This window comes from Tupaia chinensis, unplaced genomic scaffold (assembly GCF_000334495.1).
Source record: "Tupaia chinensis unplaced genomic scaffold, TupChi_1.0 Scaffold139833_1, whole genome shotgun sequence".
Lineage (NCBI taxonomy): Eukaryota > Metazoa > Chordata > Mammalia > Scandentia > Tupaiidae > Tupaia > Tupaia belangeri.
The window spans coordinates 3089644-3112163 of NW_006199712.1; the positions used below are offsets into that span (position 1 = coordinate 3089644).

The 22520-nt window shown below is 44.8% G+C and overlaps 1 protein-coding gene across 1 annotated transcript in view; it reads left to right on the forward strand.

The window, feature by feature from the left end:
- PCOLCE2 (procollagen C-endopeptidase enhancer 2) overlaps nt 1-22520 on the forward strand; it is a gene marked incomplete in the record, with an annotated part of 80436 nt that overhangs the window by 353 nt on the left and 57563 nt on the right. Inside the window, 1 exon segment of the mRNA XM_027765882.1 lies at nt 1001-1109. Within this exon segment, the coding sequence (XP_027621683.1) occupies nt 1001-1109 (109 nt within the window).

Genomic DNA, 22520 nt, shown 5'->3' on the forward strand with positions numbered 1-22520 from the left:
CGCCCCCGGGTAGGTAACGCGCCCCCCCGCCCCGGCTCCCGCCTTCCCCTCTCCCTCCATCCTTGCAGCCTTGCCTGCTGCTTTGCTCAACTCGCTTCGCGGCGCCCGGCTGACCCAGCGCGCGACCCTGCGTTCACCCCGGGGGTTGGCCTCGACCGCCCCCGCGTGGGTGGCGCCCAGGACCCCGGGAACGCGCCTGGCCGCAGGGCTGTCCCCGTGTCCCCTGCCCGGCCTGCGGGGGGGCCCTGCAGCTGGCCGGGCCACCACGTGGCGGGGGCTCAATCCGACTTGCGTCCTCTCCCCAGATGTTCACGGAGGTAGGGGAAAGCCCTTGGGCCCACATCTGCGGACTGGTTACTGCAGTTTTCTTCCCCAGAGAGGCTTTGCCCAGAGACGGAAACCTGGGGGAAAGCCCGAGTCGCCAGGCGCCCAGGGAGCCGCTGGGGAAAGTTAACTCTTCGCCAACCTCCGGGCGGCCCAAGACCTGGGAGGCAGGACTCGCCCCACAGCCAACTTTGGCATCTGCCCTTCCACCTCCAGCAACGCTGGCCTCCCCTTTTCAGTGGGAGTCTGCCAATGGCCAGCGATTTTCAGAAAAGGGAAGGAGAACTAGGCATCTCTCCAGATCTAGAAACTTAAAAAACAAAAACAAAAACACCTTTTTAATATTAACCCGTAGCCCGTCTGACTTTAACATGAGGCACCTCACTAAGCCTGACGGTCACCTTCTCTCCACTGCCCCCATAAATAGATCCATTTGCCGTTTTCCTGAAAGACTACTACCACGTGGAGAACCCGATTTTATACTTTTAATCTTGTGTTATGATGGTGACAGATGGCAGCTGGACTGAATACCTGATGGGATTCTGTAGGTGCTGCAAGCCTTCAGTAATTGGTGCTCACTTCTCATCCATATGGATAGCTACATGTTTCTGAAGTCCACGTTAGATGGTTAGACCGTGTTTCACATTAAGTATCCTCTGCTATTTTATTTCCCCAGACCTGTTTTTACATGTGGCGGCATTTTTACTGGAGAGTCTGGATTTATTGGCAGCGAAGGTTTTCCTGGAGTGTACCCTCCAAATAGCAAATGCACTTGGAAAATCACAGTAAGCATTTTATTTTTTTTTTTTCAGGTATTCTCCTGGAAGTGGGCATTGGAAACAGCGTCTGCTGCTGTCTTTTTCCTCTGGGGTCGGGATTTGGGTTAGAGGCACATGCGTGAAATCATGAAATGTTGGATTTCCCTCAAGTATTTGAGGGATTTTTATGAATAGATCTCCTGGTGTCCTGCATTAGCGATTAGCAAAGGCTGGCGACCATGCCCGAAGGTATACATTCTTACCGCAGATGTGTTTCTGAAAAGCACACCGGACTCAGTTGAGTTGTGGATAATGTATGGATTATTAGGACTGTTTTCAAAGGCCGGTAGTAATGACCTTGGACGTTATTTGTTGCTCAGGCCTTGCATAAGGTCCCAGTGGGAAATAGAAGATATAGGTGCGTCTTTGCTTTTTACCAGGGGTGCAGGGGTGGAGAGGCGAAAGAGCAAACGAGGGCCAATAACATGCCCATGCTGCTTAGTAATGGCACAGATTGAGCTGAGTCAAGGTAAGAGGCTGGATTTAGCGACGGCCAGTTGTAGAAAAAACAAGAAGTCTGGATTTGGAGTCCGCCGACCTGAGTCATCGTCCCCGTCAGCAGGGACTGTTAGCTACCCCGCCCTCACGTTGTGGGGGACTTGTCTGATAATTCAGTGGACACACGAGTTCACGGAAGGCTTCATTCAGTCAGATTATGCCACCCATAGGTTATGATGGTTTTTTCAAATTGCCCAAAGGTGCGGTCAGTCGCTAGAGACAGGGAGACAGGCAGAGGGAGAAAGCACCCTCCAGTGGGCGTGGTCACTGTGTGACTCCGTCTCCATGTTGCCACCCTGTCGGGATTTGGGGCATGCATGGACATGCGCCCAGCGTGTTTTTCAAGTTAGTGGTGCAGAGAGTAGAACTGCAGTTGGCTTTGTGGCATCCGATTTCCTTAACCACTAGGCCACAGGGCCAGCCCAGGATGATGACATTTAAAAAGTACCTGTCTCTGTGTCAATAGCCCTTACCGTGTGCCAGGCACCTCCTGGCCGAGTAGTTAACAAGTATAGTCACTAAACCCTCAAAACCTTCTGTTAAAAAGTAACTGTTATTATCCCCATCTATAAAATGGGGGAAGCTGAGGCCTGAGGCCTGAAATGATTTTTAGGAATTGACTTGGTCTAACAGCTGGTAATGCCCAACTCTCTGTAAAGTCGAATTTATTTTGCAGTGAGACATTCCCACCAAGATCATTTGGCAGGCAGAGATGAGGGGCCCTCTCTTCATAAAAAAGAATTCTCCTGTTACATACATTGAGGCCTTCCTATAAAACAGCAAGTGTCGGATGAACTCGTACAGATTTTACTATGTTCTTGTAGCACATGGCCGAGAGAGAATCAGCGGTGGAAAATGACTTTGAAGAGCTAGCCCTGCGGCACAGCGCGGAGGGAGTCAGAGTCCACATGGTGGACAGCAGTTTGAGTCCCTGTCCCAGAGGCCTGGAAAACACCCTGGGTGTGTGTTCGGGGCTTGCATGCCCAAAACCCTAATGGAAAGGAGACGTGGAGGTGGAGGAAGGATTACAGTGTGACCAGGCTCCACTGCGGGTGTACTGTCTCTCTCTTTAACTCACACTGTGTTACACACATGGGGCCTCTGTCATACAGAAAAAGAAAGGAAGGAAAGAAGGAAGGAAGGGGAAAGAAAAAAGGAAAAAAGGAAAGAGAGAAAGAAAGGAGAAAGAAAGAAAAAAGAAAAGAAAATACTGATGTTAGCATAAGTATAAAACAATCAGAAACAAACATCAGAGTAACTTGGTTTTCCTATTATAGATATTTTAATTGTGATTAAAATGACCGAACAATTGAATGTCGAGGGCCATCCTGTCTCTAACAAGTAGAAATTCACTAGTTAGTGGTGTGTTTGAGGCATTAGGGGCAGTGTAGGTGTGGCATCAAGCTTTTACTGGAGGGTGGGAGCGCCACTGATATAGAAGGGGTTTGCTCAGGAGGGTCCTGGTTGCCTCATTTTTGTGGGCGGCAGGGAGGTGTAATGGGTACCCCGTGTGGGTGTAATGTAGTTCACTCTGTGAGTTCGTCAGTCAGACTTCTCTGCATTCAAATTCTCATTCTATTATTCATAAACTGTGTGACCAGAATTTATCTTCTGTAAGCCTCAGGACTTTTGTAAAGACAAAATGAGACGTGTATGTAAAGCCCTTTAACTCAGAGCCTGAAGGGAAAAGCAGCCGGGTTTGTCTGAGAAATAAGTCAAGGAGGTCAGTGTGGCTGAACCAGAATGAACCAGGGGACAGTGGGACGGTGAGCAGGGCCCTGGAGGCCACAGTCGGGAGTTTGAATTTAGTTTTGGCTAGGAAGCCACTGGAGGATCTTCAGCGGAGGAATGGCATGATCTGATTTTTTTTTTTTTTTTGGAGAGATTTTCACTGTAGGGCGCGTGCGCTCGCCAGGCAGACAGAGAGAGACATAGAGACAGAAAGCGAGAAATCACCCCCCAGGGGGGATGGTCACGCCGCAATCCCTTCTCCTCCATTCTCCTCTCGGGATCTTGGGTACGCACGCACATGCGCCCGGCGTGAGTTTTAAGCCACCGGGTCCAGGACGCGAACCGCGGTCGACTACGTGGGAGTCCAGCGACATAGCCGTTACGCTAACTGCTGGTTCCCGCATGATCTGATTTTAAAAGCTCATTCTGGCTGCGTTTGGAGGACAGCTTGTGGAGAGCTAAGAGTGGAAGCCCGGAGACCAGTTAGAAAGTGAATTAGGCGACAAAGATGGTGGGTTGGTGAGTAGAGTGGACAAGGGTGGTAACAGAGAGGATGAAGGTGGAGTCTTCTGCCCCAAGTGGCTCCTCAGCATTTCTGAGGCCAGTTAGGGTGTAGTGGCACCAGCTGGGAGGCCGGGTGCACCAGGCTATGGCCCCTCGCTTGGCCACTGTTCTAGACGGGGCTTTGCCCTGCTGTGGCCTTGTCCAAGGCAGTCTGTGAAGGCTTTCCTACAGCTGGTTTACCAGGTCCAGTTCCCTGTCATGTCATCAGTAAACCAGTATTAGAACTCCCACTGGGTGATTCGGTATCACTTGTATTAAAGCATCACAGAGGCCCAGCGATGGTAGTGCTCTCTGGTTGATGCTGTTACTCATGGGAGGCCCAGGTTCAATTCCCAGCTTACTCTAAGAGCCACATGTGGCTATAGTCCCTCCCGGCTACTGAGGATGCCAAGGCAGGGTGATCATGACACAGTTACTCCTTTTTTAAACAACAACAAACAATATCACAGAGACCTCTCTCAATGGGAGACTCTCAGAGTAGTTCTCAAGCTTCAGTTCCTGTAGCTGGAGAAAAATGTCCTGCTTAAGCTCATCTGCTTCCCATTCCATTCTTCCAGACTGAAGATGTGTCCCAGCAAGGTGGCTTCACCACCAAATGGTTTTCATTCAACTGTATCTAGTCAGTGGGAGAGGGAAAAGTCTGATTTTTAGCATCTGTGTGCTTTAAGAAAGGTGAATGCCAATCATCACACCCAAACTTTCAAGCCAATCATGGGACTTTCTGGTATGGGAGTATAACTTGCAGATTGGAAATTTAGACTTGTTCTTACATTATAGTACTTTGACATTTAATACAATTTCTTGGACACCTGCACCGTCTAACGCTCTATAAGGTTCCAGGGGTTGTCTTCAAGAAGATATGGAAAATGTATCATATGAGAAAACTATGCATGGATTTCTAATTTTGCAACAAATTAAACTCCTAGTTTAATTCCATTTTTCCTGAACTTTGGGGTCTCCTACTATCTACAAGGACTGTTTAAATGAACTAAATTCAATTACAATTTTAGTTCCTTAGTCACCAGCCACATTTCAAGGGCTCTGTAGACACACATGGACAGTGGCTACCATATTGCTCAAGGTATGAACGTTTCTGTCATCACCAGAAGTTCCTTGGACAGGGCTCTTCTAGAGAATTTTCAAGGTTGACGTTACTCCTGTAAAGGTATGTTGGGGACAGAGGTGGTCCATCTGCGTACTTGCACTGCTTAGCGAGCGGGAAAGCAGATAACGTGTTCTCTGTAGTTGTTGTAGTGACTGGAACTCAAGCTTCTTGACTCAGCTTTATCTTTCTGGCCACCAACTCCTGGTGACTGGAACTTGTCTTAGGTTTTACTAATTACTTTGCTGAGTGTGTTCTTGAAAATGTGTGGCTAGAGATAAGTCAGATAAATAATTTGAGGGTTAAGAAATAGCTAACTATTTTCGGGCGTGTGTGCGTGCATGCCCAAGATCCTGAGAGGAGAGTGGAGGAGAAGGGATTGCGGCATGACCATCCCCCCTGGGGGGTGATTTCTCGCTTTCTGTCTCTATGTCTCTCTGTCTGGTGAGCGCACGCGCCCTATAGCGAAAATTTCTCAAAAAAAAAAAAGAATAAAAATAAAAAAAGAAAAAAAAAAGAAATAGTTAACTATTTTGTAATCCATTATGGGGGTGGGAGTTTTTATAGTTTCCTACAGAAATTGATTTGGGGGAATCTGCATAAAATATCTTCATCCTCATAAATGGGGAGTTGGTGGCCAGGACTTGAGTTTGGTTTGACAGCTGTGGTGTATAATCCTTTGGGAAATGGTAACAGGTCTATTTCTAGGCAGGCTTGTAAGAACAATGGGATGATAGGGTGGGAGGGAGGTGAGGCAGAAATACCATAACTGATGTAGGGATAAAAACCAGTAACCCCACCTGTACCAGCACTGCAGTAAGAAATGGAAATCCGAATGTTGGCACACCACCTCCTGGACCTCTCTAGATCATTGGTCCTCCTGCGGGACAAGATGGTACATGGGAGATGGTAAGGCATTTCCGAGATCCTTAAAGGAGGCAGGGAGAGTAGACCACTGTCGCCAAGAGCCAACCAGTGTTTCTCCAGGGACAAGAAACATTTAAAAGACCCACCAGGCACAGTGCTCCTGACATAATGGTGACTTCATAGCTACCTGCTAAGATGCGTTTCCCAGGCTCTAAGGAACTGAGCGAAAACCCAACAGTCACCCCTGTATACAGATTGTCATCCCTGTCATAGTTTTATTTCCACCTCTTTGCACACTTGGGCAAATCACTAGTACTTCTGTTCTTTACTATTTTCATCCACAAGTTGTTCATTTTATATCCCCATAGGAGAGTTAGAGAGGTATATTGATGATTTGACACAAATTTGTTTTTTAAAAGAAAAATAGATATTAGTAGCATAATAATATCTTGTGAAAGCAGCTCTTCACTTGAAGAGTTGAAAGGATAAAGGCAGTTAGTCCTTCGGTTGTCTATGGTATAGATGGTTCAATGAACCCAGCTGAACCTTTATGACAACTGCAAATGAGAGGAAACATGAAGCCCAGAACATTCTGGAAACTCATCGAACAGGAATATGGTAATTATTTTTTTAAAGAATCATTTATTTAATTTTATTTATTCATTCATTTATTTTAATTTGACCAGAGAGAGACACAGACAGAGAGAGAGAGAGGAAAAGTGAGAAACCAAGCCACCAGGTCCAGGGCTCACACTGTGGCTGGCCATGTGCAGGCGTCTAGTGCCTCAACCACCATGCCACCTGCTGACCCCCGGTAATTATTATATAAAACTGATTCCTGAGCTTAATGTCAAATATCACTTCTGAGTGCATAAGGCAGTTGCTGTTGTTATCTGACAGAAGCAGCAATTGGCCTGCAGAGACTGGTGAAAAGGATTTTGTTCTTAGATTTAAAACTGGGCATCTTTTATGAATAGTTTATAAAACGAGGTCATCTATGAGGTGGCCCTATTGTTATAAATCATTATTGCAATTGCATAGTTTTTATTGGTTACAATTTCCTCTTTATTTCCAAGAAGATGTGAAAAGTTCTAATTACTTAAAGTTTCAATTATTATTTTCACTAAAAATTTGCCTTTGGAAAAATCAGCCAACACTCGAGCAATTTAGAATTTAGTTTTAGGAGGGCCAGCCAGGTGGTATGCTGGTTAGGGCTGCTGGATCCCACATGGTCAACTGAGTGGTTCAAGTAATAGACCCAGCAGCTTGAAAAACCATTCCAGGTACGTGTGCATGTGTGCTCAAAATCCCAAGAGGAGAATGGAGGAGGGATTGTGGCATGGTAATCTCTCTAAGGGGTAGTTTCTCACTTTCTCTCTGTCTCTCTCTAGCAAGGGCACACAATTTAGGCCAAATTATAAATAAATAAATAAAAATTAGTATTAGAAATTCACCTAGAAAACATTTTTTGGCAGGGGGGGGTGGTTAAGGTCTTACTCTGTCAGGATCCTCCTGCCCCAGCCTCGCGAGTAGCTCAGGCTACAAGAGCATGGTAGTGTTCTGGCTTTTTAGAAGCAGGCCGGGAATTAAGCCTGGGCTTCCATGTGGCTTCAGCCTGTCGTAGTATTGGCCAGTGTGTGCTGCTAGGGCTAGACTTAGAAAACAACTTTTTATCCCCTTTTCTTTCTTCTTTTCTCACTTTTTTTTTGGGGGGGGAGAGGTTTTTGCTATAGGGTGTGTGTGCTCATCAGAAAGACCGAGAGATAGAAAGCGAGAAATCACCCCCCGGGGGGATGGCCATGCCGCGATCCCTTCTCCTCCATTCTCTTCTCGGGATCTTGGGCACGCATGCACACGCACCCGGCGTGAGTTTAAGCCACTGGGTCCAGGACTCAATCCACAGTCGACTACATGGGAGTCCAGCAACATAGTCATTACTTATAGTACTTTGACATTTAATACAATTTCTTGGACACCTGCACCGTCTAACGCTCTATAAGGTTCCAGGGGTTGTCTTCAAGAAGATATGGAAAATGTATCATATGAGAAAACTATGCATGGATTTCTAATTTTGCAACAAATTAAACTCCTAGTTTAATTCCATTTTTCCTGAACTTTGGGGTCTCCTACTATCTACAAGGACTGTTTAAATGAACTAAATTCAATTACAATTTTAGTTCCTTAGTCACCAGCCACATTTCAAGGGCTCTGTAGACACACATGGACAGTGGCTACCATATTGCTCAAGGTATGAACGTTTCTGTCATCACCAGAAGTTCCTTGGACAGGGCTCTTCTAGAGAATTTTCAAGGTTGACGTTACTCCTGTAAAGGTATGTTGGGGACAGAGGTGGTCCATCTGCGTACTTGCACTGCTTAGCGAGCGGGAAAGCAGATAACGTGTTCTCTGTAGTTGTTGTAGTGACTGGAACTCAAGCTTCTTGACTCAGCTTTATCTTTCTGGCCACCAACTCCTGGTGACTGGAACTTGTCTTAGGTTTTACTAATTACTTTGCTGAGTGTGTTCTTGAAAATGTGTGGCTAGAGATAAGTCAGATAAATAATTTGAGGGTTAAGAAATAGCTAACTATTTTCGGGCGTGTGTGCGTGCATGCCCAAGATCCTGAGAGGAGAGTGGAGGAGAAGGGATTGCGGCATGACCATCCCCCCTGGGGGGTGATTTCTCGCTTTCTGTCTCTATGTCTCTCTGTCTGGTGAGCGCACGCGCCCTATAGCGAAAATTTCTCAAAAAAAAAAAAGAATAAAAATAAAAAAAGAAAAAAAAAAGAAATAGTTAACTATTTTGTAATCCATTATGGGGGTGGGAGTTTTTATAGTTTCCTACAGAAATTGATTTGGGGGAATCTGCATAAAATATCTTCATCCTCATAAATGGGGAGTTGGTGGCCAGGACTTGAGTTTGGTTTGACAGCTGTGGTGTATAATCCTTTGGGAAATGGTAACAGGTCTATTTCTAGGCAGGCTTGTAAGAACAATGGGATGATAGGGTGGGAGGGAGGTGAGGCAGAAATACCATAACTGATGTAGGGATAAAAACCAGTAACCCCACCTGTACCAGCACTGCAGTAAGAAATGGAAATCCGAATGTTGGCACACCACCTCCTGGACCTCTCTAGATCATTGGTCCTCCTGCGGGACAAGATGGTACATGGGAGATGGTAAGGCATTTCCGAGATCCTTAAAGGAGGCAGGGAGAGTAGACCACTGTCGCCAAGAGCCAACCAGTGTTTCTCCAGGGACAAGAAACATTTAAAAGACCCACCAGGCACAGTGCTCCTGACATAATGGTGACTTCATAGCTACCTGCTAAGATGCGTTTCCCAGGCTCTAAGGAACTGAGCGAAAACCCAACAGTCACCCCTGTATACAGATTGTCATCCCTGTCATAGTTTTATTTCCACCTCTTTGCACACTTGGGCAAATCACTAGTACTTCTGTTCTTTACTATTTTCATCCACAAGTTGTTCATTTTATATCCCCATAGGAGAGTTAGAGAGGTATATTGATGATTTGACACAAATTTGTTTTTTAAAAGAAAAATAGATATTAGTAGCATAATAATATCTTGTGAAAGCAGCTCTTCACTTGAAGAGTTGAAAGGATAAAGGCAGTTAGTCCTTCGGTTGTCTATGGTATAGATGGTTCAATGAACCCAGCTGAACCTTAATGAAAACTGCAAATGAGAGGAAACATGAAGCCCAGAACATTCTGGAAACTCATCGAACAGGAATATGGTAATTATTTTTTTAAAGAATCATTTATTTAATTTTATTTATTCATTCATTTATTTTAATTTGACCAGAGAGAGACACAGACAGAGAGAGAGAGAGGAAAAGTGAGAAACCAAGCCACCAGGTCCAGGGCTCACACTGTGGCTGGCCATGTGCAGGCGTCTAGTGCCTCAACCACCATGCCACCTGCTGACCCCCGGTAATTATTATATAAAACTGATTCCTGAGCTTAATGTCAAATATCACTTCTGAGTGCATAAGGCAGTTGCTGTTGTTATCTGACAGAAGCAGCAATTGGCCTGCAGAGACTGGTGAAAAGGATTTTGTTCTTAGATTTAAAACTGGGCATCTTTTATGAATAGTTTATAAAACGAGGTCATCTATGAGGTGGCCCTATTGTTATAAATCATTATTGCAATTGCATAGTTTTTATTGGTTACAATTTCCTCTTTATTTCCAAGAAGATGTGAAAAGTTCTAATTACTTAAAGTTTCAATTATTATTTTCACTAAAAATTTGCCTTTGGAAAAATCAGCCAACACTCGAGCAATTTAGAATTTAGTTTTAGGAGGGCCAGCCAGGTGGTATGCTGGTTAGGGCTGCTGGATCCCACATGGTCAACTGAGTGGTTCAAGTAATAGACCCAGCAGCTTGAAAAACCATTCCAGGTACGTGTGCATGTGTGCTCAAAATCCCAAGAGGAGAATGGAGGAGGGATTGTGGCATGGTAATCTCTCTAAGGGGTAGTTTCTCACTTTCTCTCTGTCTCTCTCTAGCAAGGGCACACAATTTAGGCCAAATTATAAATAAATAAATAAAAATTAGTATTAGAAATTCACCTAGCAAACATTTTTTGGCAGGGGGGGGGGGTTAAGGTCTTACTCTGTCAGGATCCTCCTGCCCCAGCCTCGCGAGTAGCTCAGGCTACAAGAGCATGGTAGTGTTCTGGCTTTTTAGAAGCAGGCCGGGAATTAAGCCTGGGCTTCCATGTGGCTTCAGCCTGTCGTAGTATTGGCCAGTGTGTGCTGCTAGGGCTAGACTTAGAAAACAACTTTTTATCCCCTTTTCTTTCTTCTTTTCTCACTTTTTTTTTGGGGGGGGAGAGGTTTTTGCTATAGGGTGTGTGTGCTCATCAGAAAGACCGAGAGATAGAAAGCGAGAAATCACCCCCCGGGGGGATGGCCATGCCGCGATCCCTTCTCCTCCATTCTCTTCTCGGGATCTTGGGCACGCATGCACACGCACCCGGCGTGAGTTTAAGCCACTGGGTCCAGGACTCAATCCACAGTCGACTACATGGGAGTCCAGCAACATAGTCATTACACTAACTGCTGGTCCCTTCTTTTCTCCCTTTTCAAAAAGGTTTACTATAGGCATGTGTGCTCTCTGGAGAGAGACACAGAGATATAGAAAGTAAGAAAGCATCCCTCTGGGGGATGACCACACCGCAGTTCCTTCTCTTCTCAGGATGATGGGCACGCACTCACATGCACCTGGCATGTCTTTCAAGCCACCTGGTCTAGGACTCGAACTACACAGTCGGCCACATGGGATCCGGCTATCTTACCCTCCATACCACCAGCTGGCTCTTATCCCTTTAACTCTGAAGTAAATAATGTGTGTTTGGGGGCACGGGGACAGCTCAGAGAGTCACAGACCTTTGCTAAAAGTAGAATTTAGCAGTGGGTAGAGTCAATTCCATTTAGGGTGAAAGTATGTGGCAACTTTTTCTTTATTTAGCTACTTCATGTAGAAGAAGAAAAGCATGGATTATCTTATGTGGTAAAATCTTCAGATCCCCCCAGGTAACACATGTACTTTCTTTCTGATAACTAGCTATTTCTATTCAGCTACAATTAAATATATGTTACCATGTACACCATGGGACTAAAATACAAGGTATGTTATTTGGCATCCCTTCAAATATATTGAATCATTTTATTTCTTTTGCATCTAGTTTTGGTCAATAGGACAGACATTATTGGTATGTCCATTTCACGGTGGTCTAAAGAACTTGTATTTTATTTAATATCAGCATGCATATAAATGGTATGACGGACACAAAACTTTCTGATTCAGTGATACAGTTATTCTCTTCCAACTTATTTGTCAGATAGATAAATATTCACTAACATTTACTGAGGGGGCCGGCAGGCGGCCTGCTGGTTGAGGGTACTGGGCTCCCACGTTGTTGACTGTGGTTTGAGTTCCAGACCTGGCGGCTTGCTTTCTCACTTTCTCTCTGATGCTCTCTCACTCTGTCCTGCTCTGGTCAAATTAAAAATAAATAAAGTTAAATAAAATAATTCTTAAAAAAAATTTATTGAGAATCTACTACATAGTAGGCATGGGGTAAAAAGACAAAGCAGAGTTTCTATCTTTAGGGAGTTTCTAATCTGGTAGGGGAGTTTCTGTCTTTAGGGAGTTTCTAATCTGGTACGGGCCAGTTAGAGAAGAGAATCAGTAACAGTTATGTATAGAAATTATTTTTTAAATTTTAAAATTTTATTTATTTATTTATTTTTGGAGAGGTTTTTGCTATAGGGTGCGTGTGCTCGCCAGAAGGACAAAGAGACAGAAAGCGAGACATCACCCCCCCGGGGCGATGGCCATGCTGCAATCCCTTCTCCTCCATTCTCCTCTCGGGATCTTGGGCATGCACACACATGTGCCCGGCGTGAGTTTAAGCCACCGGGTCCGGGACTTGAACCGTGTTTGACCACATGGGAGTCCAGTAATGTAGCCATTACATCAATTTTTGGTCCCTGTATAGAAATTATTATGTCAGTGTAAGGAATATCAAATATTGATCATTTGGAATAAGGGGTATTTACAGTTTAAAAAAATGATTGAAGTTCTCAGGTTATTGAAGATGAAAATCACTATTGCCCCATGCAAAGAGTAAAAGATATGATGGCACATTTGACATAGGAGCTATTCAAGACTTGAGAAATTATGACCGTGTTCTTTGTAAGGCTTTGTTTAGCTTCGCAGTGCTTGCAGAGTTCCAAATATGCCTAATAAACAATTATATTAAAGGATTCCTGGACCCTTGCCTTGGGGGTGGTTTTGTAATTTACGCATGTTGAAGTCGTTAGACTCGATCCATCAGATACCTGATTCAATGTAAATGACATTCACATTTAGTCTAAAGAATTTGTTGATTCAAAATGTGATTATGATTTATGTCTTCCCGATAACTTTTATGTGACGAAAGCCAGTCATGGTGGGTACAGGGGTTGTGTGAAAAATGAAACATACAGTGATGTTCTAGCAAGATCGCTACTAGGTATATAATTTGAGAAAACAAATAGTGAATTTAGGCAGGAACTCGACATTTAAGTCATTTAATTATACCTAAGGGTATAGCAGAGGGTTCTAAAATTACTGTAACTATTATTTGCCCAGTGTAACCACAGCAGGACAGATAGGGGAACGGAATTTTGGCGTTAAACACCTATTTCCTGGCTTTAAACTGCATGTAGGACTTAGAATTATATAGAGACTTAGATTCCAATCTTAACTATGGGTTTGTTTAAAAAAAAAAACAAACTATGTATACATTTGTATTTGTAATAGTTACTTCAGCTGCCTGAAGAGTAATTTAACCCAATGCTTGAGTTAATATGATCTATACCAGGATCAGAAGGTGATGTAGTGGTTAGAGTCCTGGACTCCCACATTGCTGACAATGGTTCGAGTCCCATACCTGGTGGCTTGCTTTCCCATTTTCTCTCTTCCTCTCTCTCTGCTGAGCACGCATGTCCTATAGCAAATTTTAAAAATAATAATAAATAAAATTAAATAATTCTTTAAAAAATTATCTATACCTAAGGATAGTAAAAATAAGTATAATTAACAGAGGACGTACGCATAGCCAAACTTTAGGACTTGTGAATGGAATGAGTGCTGTAATTGTTTTTTGTTGGCTTATTTTGTTTTTGTAATCAAGAGAGCTTAATTCAGAAACTTTGTAATTCTTAGGTCACATAAACTATTCCAAATAAGTTTCAGCTGATAAGACAGTAAAAGGATTAAAACGTTTTCCTAGTTACCGCAGATCTTCTGGGAAGCAGAGCAATATATAAATCCTAAATAAATAAGCAACTAGGTGATATTTTCCCACTGGGACCTCAGTCTAATTTTTCTAAATTTGTTTAATTTTCTGCTTGCTTTTGAGGGCTTCTGTTGCTGATTTTGTTTGGTTGCCATTTGCTCTTTCACATGGAAATCAAGAATGTTTTTATTGATTGAAAACCTGGTGTTTTATAAATATGCTTATTCATACCACTTGTATTTTTATACTGCGTTCAGGCAGATGTCTTACAAAGGGTTTCGCGAGTAGAGAAGAAAATGAGAAAGCATGAAAATGAAATCTTCGTTGAGGATTTTTATTTTCCTGCAAGGGACTCTCTTTTGGGCCATGTGTTCATGGCCTAAAATGTCATTCTTTCCTGAAAGATCACGATAATAATAGAACATAGTGATAATGCTTTTTTTTTTTTTTTTTTTTTTGGAGAGATTTTCGCTATAGGGCGTGTGCGCTCGCCAGACAGACAGAGAGAGACATAGAGACAGACACCCCCCAGGGGGGATGGCCACTCTGCAGTCCCTTCTCCTCCATTTTCCTCTCGGGATCTTGGCATGCACGCACACGCGCCCGGCATGAGTTTAAGCCGCTGGGTCCGGGACTTGAACCGCAGTCGACTACATGGGAGTCCAGCGACATAGCTATTACGCTAACTGTTGGTCCCTGATAATGCATTATAAAAAAGCATTGTGACTCGGGAACCAGCAGTTAGCGTAATGGCTATGTCTCTGGACTCCCACGTAGTCGACCGTGGTTCGTGTCCCAGACCCAGTGGCTTAAAGCTCACGCCGGGCGCGTGTGCGTCCATGCCCAAGATCCTGAGAGGAGAATGGAGGAGAAGGGATTGCGGCGTGACCATCCCCCCTGGGGGGTGATTTCCTGCTTTCTGTCTCTATGTCTCTCTCTGTCTGTCTGGCGAGGGCACGCGCCCTACAGTGAAAATCTCTCCAAAAAAAAAAGCATTGTGACTCAAGAAAGCACTCATTAGAGATAAAGCACCTCCAAAGCAGGTGTTAAGAATGCATGATTAAACATACTAATAAAATGAGCTTCGCTTTCCTTGCCCACCTCCAGACTCCAACGTATGATATGAACAATTATGGATAAATTTAAATTGTTCCATAAATTTGCACATTTACAAAACCTATCAGGGATCGATCATTAAACTGACAGAGGTCTCATTTGCTGGTTGCTTTGTGCTGGAGACCAGAGAAACATTTAGAGGGCTTCTAATTCTACGGGGTTATTTTATTTATTTATTTATTTTCTGCGTTGTTCTGCTTGGAGTTAGCACAGTGCTCCTCTGGGTAGTTCCTGGACCGTGTTCCTTGCACAGAGAAGTGTTGCAACAATGACAGATTATTATTTCTTGATCTCGTGAAAAATATAATTACTCCCCTCAATTTAACCAGTTGTACCTTATCATGTAGCAGCTTTATCAGATGTGGCAGTATTGCCTTTGGGTACTCTTGATTTTCTTACCCTAAGAACTTGGGAGAAAGGGGGCATTTTCTTCTGATATGTTATTTGTTAGGTCATGAGAGTCGGTGTGGCAAGTCTTTGGAAAACCCATATAAACATCCAAGAATAAATGGAACACCCACAGAGAGCTGGGGATGCAGATGAAAGCGGCTGAAGCATAAGGTCGACCACTAACTATCACCTCTCTCACCACCTCACCCCAAGACACTCCTGGGCACTGCATATAATAAAACAGTGTTTTCCAAAAACTGAAGGGATAGACCATTTGGTCAGAAACGGGCTGTTGGAAGGACCAGATTGACAAAGAGGAGAGGCATGGGGAAGCCAGGGGCGACTTTACTGATGGTAATATTTAGCTCCTAGAAACGAGTGATTGGGGTTCGATTGCTAGATACAGGTCTTCTGGAATCCCTGGGTCACCGCTGACTTCCTCTGAAGAAATCACAGGTCATTATTTCATTAAAGCCCTTGGTAGAGTAGCTAGCAGAGCCCAGGCCCTGGATTGGGCCTAGAGATCACAATGATTGGAAAACCGCATTCCTGAGGGGGGCAGGGGGACTTGAGGAGGCTCTCGCTGGTCAAGGCGATGTCTCAGAAATGAGTACCGATGGAACGGGGTGACAAGGCTCTGGTGGAGGTTGTGCTGTGATTGTTCAGTGATGAAAAGATGGACGTTGAAGAGTCATACAGATGTGGGTTTGAATCCCTATTTGGCCATTTACTACGTACCGATGAAGTTTCTGGAACTTTCTGAAGTTGGTAACCTGGATATAATGGTCGCACCTGCCTTGTAAAGTTAATGCAAAGACCGAAGGAGACAGTAGACGAAAGGCCCTTGGCAGAATGCTTAGCACAAGTAGGTGTTCAATAAATGGTGGTGGTGGGGATTTTTTTTTAACCTCTCCTCCAGGACTGTAATAAGGCATAAATACATGGTGTTTGTGTAGAACTTGTCTGCAAGCCAATTTATTTCAAGCTGGATGGCAATCCCTTTGGGGCATGGCGAGCTCCCATTGGAAATACCCATTCCTGTTCACTGTGTTCTTTCTTCGTTGAAAATGTGATCTTTCATAAGACTTTGTCCACAGAAACACTTCCAAACCCTCCCTGCTTCCACCAACCACCTCCCACCCCAGCGCCAGCAGAGAATGCCCCTTGACTTTTGAAAATAAGGAGTTTAGGAAAAGAAGATTGTCTGTTAAAAAGTGCAAGTCATTCTCTGTCTTTCGAGATGGATACTCGGATTCACCTTTGGTATCCCAAGTCACCAGGACAGGCCTGTCTAGTTAAACAAAGTAAAGAACTTATTCATTTACTCCTAAAAGAGACTACTGTATATAGTGTTAAAAGTGTAGTTTCTTAGAGTGTAGTTTCTGTAACCAGACTGCATAGGTTCAAATACCAGCTCCACTGCTGTGGTGGTGAGTCTCCAGAGATGACTCCCCAATAATCTACCTCCTAGTACTCAGGCTTTCTCTGTCACCCCGTCACATTGATCCTGGTCCAGCCCTGTGAAATAAATGGAATGGGATGAGCTTCTACCTTAGTCTCTTAAAACATGTGATCTCCAGGAAGCCAGCTGCCCGATAAAGACCACTGTGCTGGGAGGAAGCCCACACTAGCCATGTAGAGAAGCTTCATGGAAAGAGATGCTCCCATAGACCCCGTGGTCCCAGCATCCTGAGCCGAGATGCCAGGCATGTGAGTAAGAAGCTGTGTGGGAGGGCTGGCCCTGTTACACCTTCACACAGCCCAAGCCCATGATAATGATTGCTTGGAAGAAGTCAAGGAAGAACCGTCTACTCAGAACTGCAAGGAATGAGAGTACATTATTATTTTAAGCCACTAAGTTTTGGGATGATTTATTGTGTAGCAGATTACCCAAACCATTACTTGCTAGCTGTTTGGGATTGTTAATTAACTTTTCTGTGCTTGGGACCAACAGTTGATGTAATGGCTATGTCACTGGATTCCCATGTAGTCAACCGTGGTTCGAGTCCTGGACTTGGTGGCTTAAACTCATGCTGGGTCCTTGTGCATGCCCAAGATCCTGAGAGGAGAATGGAGGAGAAGGGATTGCGGCATGGACATCCCCCCCTGGGGGGTGATTTCTCGCTTTCTCTCTCTCTGTCTCTCGCTCTGTCTTTCTGGTGAGCACACGTGCCCTATAGCAAAAAACTCTCAAAAAAAAAAAAAATTAACTTCTTTGTGCTTCAGTTTTCTTATCTATCAAATGAGGATAATAATATACCTACCTCATAGGATTACTTTGGCGATTAAATTAGCTACTACCTATATAGCATCGAGAACGATGCCTGCCTACGGTACATACTCAACCACTAATTATTATTTGTTGATTAAATAGACATGAAATATTTATTGCACGTATGTGCCAGGACCCGTTTTATATTCCGGAGGTGGAGTAGTGACAGTTCCCATAGAAATGAGGCTGACGTTGTAGAAGAGCGAGACAAACAATAAGACAGAGGGGAGTGAAACAGCCCCGAAGGCAGTAAAACCTGATGTAACGGGGATGATGACGATGAGGTGACTCTGAGCTGAAAGCTGGAAGACGCAGAGCCGTTACCCACTCATGGCTCGCAGAGCAATTGCGAGGTCACCCCTGCCCGGAGAACAGGTAACTTCAGCGTGGCAGTAGGCAACGCCCGAGGTTTCTTGTCCCTATCAGGAGAGTACAAACCGTGGCCTGGATGTCAGTGGATGGAAAGCCTTTCGCCCGAGGATTAAGATCAGCCCCGTGGTGACTTGCTTTGCTTCTTTGCTTCTTTATGTTTGGGCTTTGACTTTCTGAGAAATGCACTGGGGAGGTGGAGAGGGAGGAACTGACGGGTGTTTATGTGACCAGAGCTGCCTCGGATCCCAGGTGGCCAGTGTAAAGCAGGGTTGGGAGAAAGCCACGTTTACCACCTCCATTCACAACTCTCTGCTGCCTTTGCTGGAGAGGGAGCTTAAGGAGCCTCAGGAAATACCACCTTCGTGGCTGTTCAGGGGGCTTGGAGGGCCCTTCCATCAGCAGGGGCACCATCAGCAGGGGCATGTTCTTCACACGTTCTTTTGTTGATGGACACTGGGTTGTTTCTATCCTTAGAATATTTTGGATATTTTGAACATGTTGAATAATGCTGCTGCGAACATTGGTGCTTTCGATTCCTTTGGGTATATACCTAAAAGCAGAATTGCTGGGTCATGTAGTAACCCCATGAATTCATCCCACACGTTGTGTACTCTGTAGGCTTCTGCCTTTGAAAGACATACTGCCTTCCTGTGTCCCCTGCCATGGCCCTGTCTGAGCTCCACGTGCTGGGTTTGCACGTCATCAGTGACCGTAGGACCGTGTCAGCTGACTGCTGCTCAGTCAGTGTAAGAACATCAGTGACAGGCCAGCAGCTGGCATGGTCGCTACGGCCCTGGACGACCATACCTGGACTGACCACGGTTTTCAAGGCCAGACCTCGTGGCTTGAAAATCACAGCAGGCGCGTGTGCGTGCGAGCCCAAACCCTGAGAGGAGAATGGAGGAGACCGGATTGTGGTGTGGCCATCCTCCCTGGGGGGTGATTTCCCACTCTCCTTCTCTCCGTCTCTCTGGCAAGTGCCTGCGATTTGCAGTAAAAATCTTAAAAGAAAAAAACGAAAGAACATCAGCGACACAAACAAAGCAGCGCACCTGGATCTAATGTTGGTTTTGAATATTCCCTTTCTGGGATAGGCGGACGTTCCAGGTGCATCACGAAGCGAAGCTCTTTTGTGCTTTTCTGTGTTTACAGTCCGCTACGCGTTGAAGTATGAAGGCATATTGCACTTTGTGTATATTGCAAGAGTATAATGCAATAGTAATGTCGACTTTGACAGGTATTAATTTTATGTATAAATTCATTTGGGGTTGAATTTTTAATTCATTAAATAGAAATATAGGGTGACGGTAATATAAATTTAAGTATATATTATATTAGCTAGTTAATGTTAAGGAAAAATAGCATTTTCTTTTGGAGTTAATAATGCTTATTAAAGTATAAGTAATAATGTGGTTGAATGATAAAGATTAAGTTATAGCATAATTCTAACATTTATAAAGCTGTTTGTTGAACTAGCATTAGTAACATTAAATAACAGCACCAATAATATCATTTTTAATTAATTTTTATTTTTTTAGGTTTTTGCCATAGGGCACATGCTGGAGAGACAGAGCGAGTGAGAAATCACCCCCCGGGGAGATAGCCATGCTGCAATCCCTTCTCCTCTATTCTCCTCTTGGGATTTTGGGCACACGTGCACACACACCTGGAGTGGTTTTCAAGTCACTGGGTCTGGGACTTGAACCCCAGTCAGCCATGTGAGAATCCAACCACACCACTTGCTGGCCCCCGTTTTTAGGCATTCCTTTCTATTTGGGAAGAATTCTTCACATCTTGTGAGGAAGAATTAACAACAGAATCTGTCATCCTGTCAGTGATGACACTTGGCTCTGGCTATATTGTGATTTTCTCATCTGCCTGTGGTATGTGTTCAGTGGAATAACGGTGTGAGGAGGTGGACGTGGTAGCATTGCATCGCGGTGTCATACAGTAGGAAGCAAGGTTTTGGGTTTTTTTCCCCACTTAGGAGTTATTTTGTGAGCTACGATGAGATAGAAGGTGGAGCATCTATTATGGATGCAACAAGAGCAGGTGTTGGTATAGGTATTGACAAAGTTGTTTTGACCGTGCTACAAGTGTTGCTGAGCACCTACCTTCCAGGAGCATCAGACACATCAGTGACTCAAGCAGAGACCCTCGTCCTTGGACCCTTGTCCAATACATACATTCCTGCCATATTGGAGCAGCAAAGAGGCCAATGACGTGCTAAGGGGAAGCTGAGGTCATGGAGGGAAGAGTGGGCAGATCCTGGATTGCCTGGTGGGCTGTTGTGAGTGAAACAGAAAGCCCATCAGGGTCCTAGTACAGACAGTTGGCATCTCCAGGACAGATTCCAGAAGGGTTTGTTTACAGATGGGCTCTTCAGAAATGGTAGGGAACCACAAAAGATCGTGCCGTAACATAGCACTAGCAGCACCCAAGCTGTCACCACTTCTGGTCTCCAAGGAGGAAGAGAGGTGTCTTAGACTGTTTTTGTGTTGCTAACAGAAATACCTGACACCAGGTGACTTTATTAAAGTGGAGGTTTAATGACTCACAGTTCTAGTGGCTGGAAAATCAAAGGCATCACAAGACAGGAGGCAGAACTTTTGCTGCAGTGGGTCACCGTCCATATTTACATGACCTTCTCTTTACTGCCCTGGTCTCATTCTCTCTACGTGTCTACCCACCAGAACACAATCACGGAAGCCCCACCCTAATGATATGCTCATACCGTTACCCACCTTGGAAGAAATTGGGATTTTTATGTAACACTTTTACAATACAATCAAATTCCAACATGTGAGGCTCTGGGAGACCTCCAGTAACAGCTCACTAAAGCCAAATTCCACAACTTCAAACTTTGGGGACAAACCATTATCCAAACCATAACAGGAGGTTACTAGAACCTAGGAGTCAGCAAAAGACGATCTCGTAAAGAATGAGGAAGTCAATACTGCAAACTAATTCCCCTCCCTAGTTTTGATGTCCTGTCGGGGCTTTCCATGGCCAGAAGTGACTGGTAGACAGTTGTGGATGCATTCATCTAGGTCAGTCACCCGGGAAGGGATCACTGAGGTGAAAGAGTTCCATGGAAGATGCATGCAAAGAGGAGGAACCAAAGGGTGTGTTTGTGTGACCAGAGTTGCCTTAAATTCCTGGTGACACAGGGAAGCGGAGCAGGTGGTGATGGGAGAAGAGAAGAGTAAATGAAAGACATTCGGCACAGAGAGACTGTGTTGGGGTCCCTAGAGAAACAGAACACCTAGGCTTTCTATCTATGTCTCACGTATGTATGTATACACTTAACATAGATGCACGCATATATAAAGAGCTTTATTTTGAGGAATTCATTTGGGCAATTGTGGGACGGTGAAGCTAGCCAGTCTGAAATGGAGAGGGCAGGTGGGCAGGCTGGAAATGCCCGGACAGAACTAAAACTGCAGTCTTGAGGCAGCATTTCTTCTTTCCAAGGAGACCTCCCAGTGATTGGATGAGGTTAGCCCACGTGATCAAGGGTAACATCGCTTACTTACAGTGAGCTCGTTGCAGATGGCACCCCATCTAACAATGCTTTCCAGCCATAGCTGGATCAGTGATAGACTGAGTAACTCGGTACTGTAGTCTAGACACGCCAGCACCTACAACTAACCCTCACAGGGCCACGGCAGGGTTCTAACTAGAAAAGTGACATAACGTACTTGTGTTTAAAAGGACCCCCTAGCTGCTGTGTTGAGACTAGACCGTGAGTGTAAGAGCAGATTCAGGGAGACCACTTAGCAGGTGACTGCGTAACTCAGAGGAGAGGTGATGTTGGCTTGGACTAGCATAGGAGCCATGGAGGTGGCGGAGGATGGTCACTTTCTGGATAGATTTTAAAACAAAGCCAATAAAAATTGTTGATGACATGATGTGGGATGGAAGAGGAAAAGAGGAGTCAAGAGTGACTTCAGAGTTTGGGGCTTAAGCGAAGGGAAGAATGCAGGGCAAGGAGGGCGGGGTGGAGCAGCTTTGGCAGGGAGGTCGCGGGCTCTGTTTGCAACATGGTGAGCTGAGGCCTGTATCTGATGGAAGGGAGGATGTCCCCGGAGAACGCCATTCCCAACCTGACCTTACCAACAGAGAGAGCAGGCAGGGGGTTGCAGTTTGCTTCCTATTCTCAAATCAGTGCTTCCAGAAGGAATGAAAATTAGAAACATGATCATAGGGCAGGTGCCAGTGCATGTGTGTAAAGCATGCAGTTTAAGAAACTGTGGCTGTCCCCAGCCATGGTGAGGTGTGCTGGCTACTAAAGACGGAGGTGCTCATGCAAACTTGTGAAATAAAGAGTGGTATGTATGTAGTAAACAAACCAAAACGACACTTCGCTCCCTGAAAATAGCAATAAAGACATTTCTTCAGATTCAGGGAACAAGCAGTTAGTGTAATGGCTATGTCGCTGAACTCCCACGTAGTCGACTGCGGTTCGCGTCCCGGACCCGGTGGCTTAAAACTCACGCCGGGCGTGTGTACATGCATGCCCAAGATCCCGAGAGGAGAATGGAGGAGACGGGATTGCGACATAACCATCCCCCCTGGGGGGTGATTTCTCGCTTTCTGTCTCTATGTCTCTCTATCTGTCTGGCGAGCACACGCGCCCTATAGTGAAAACCTCTCCA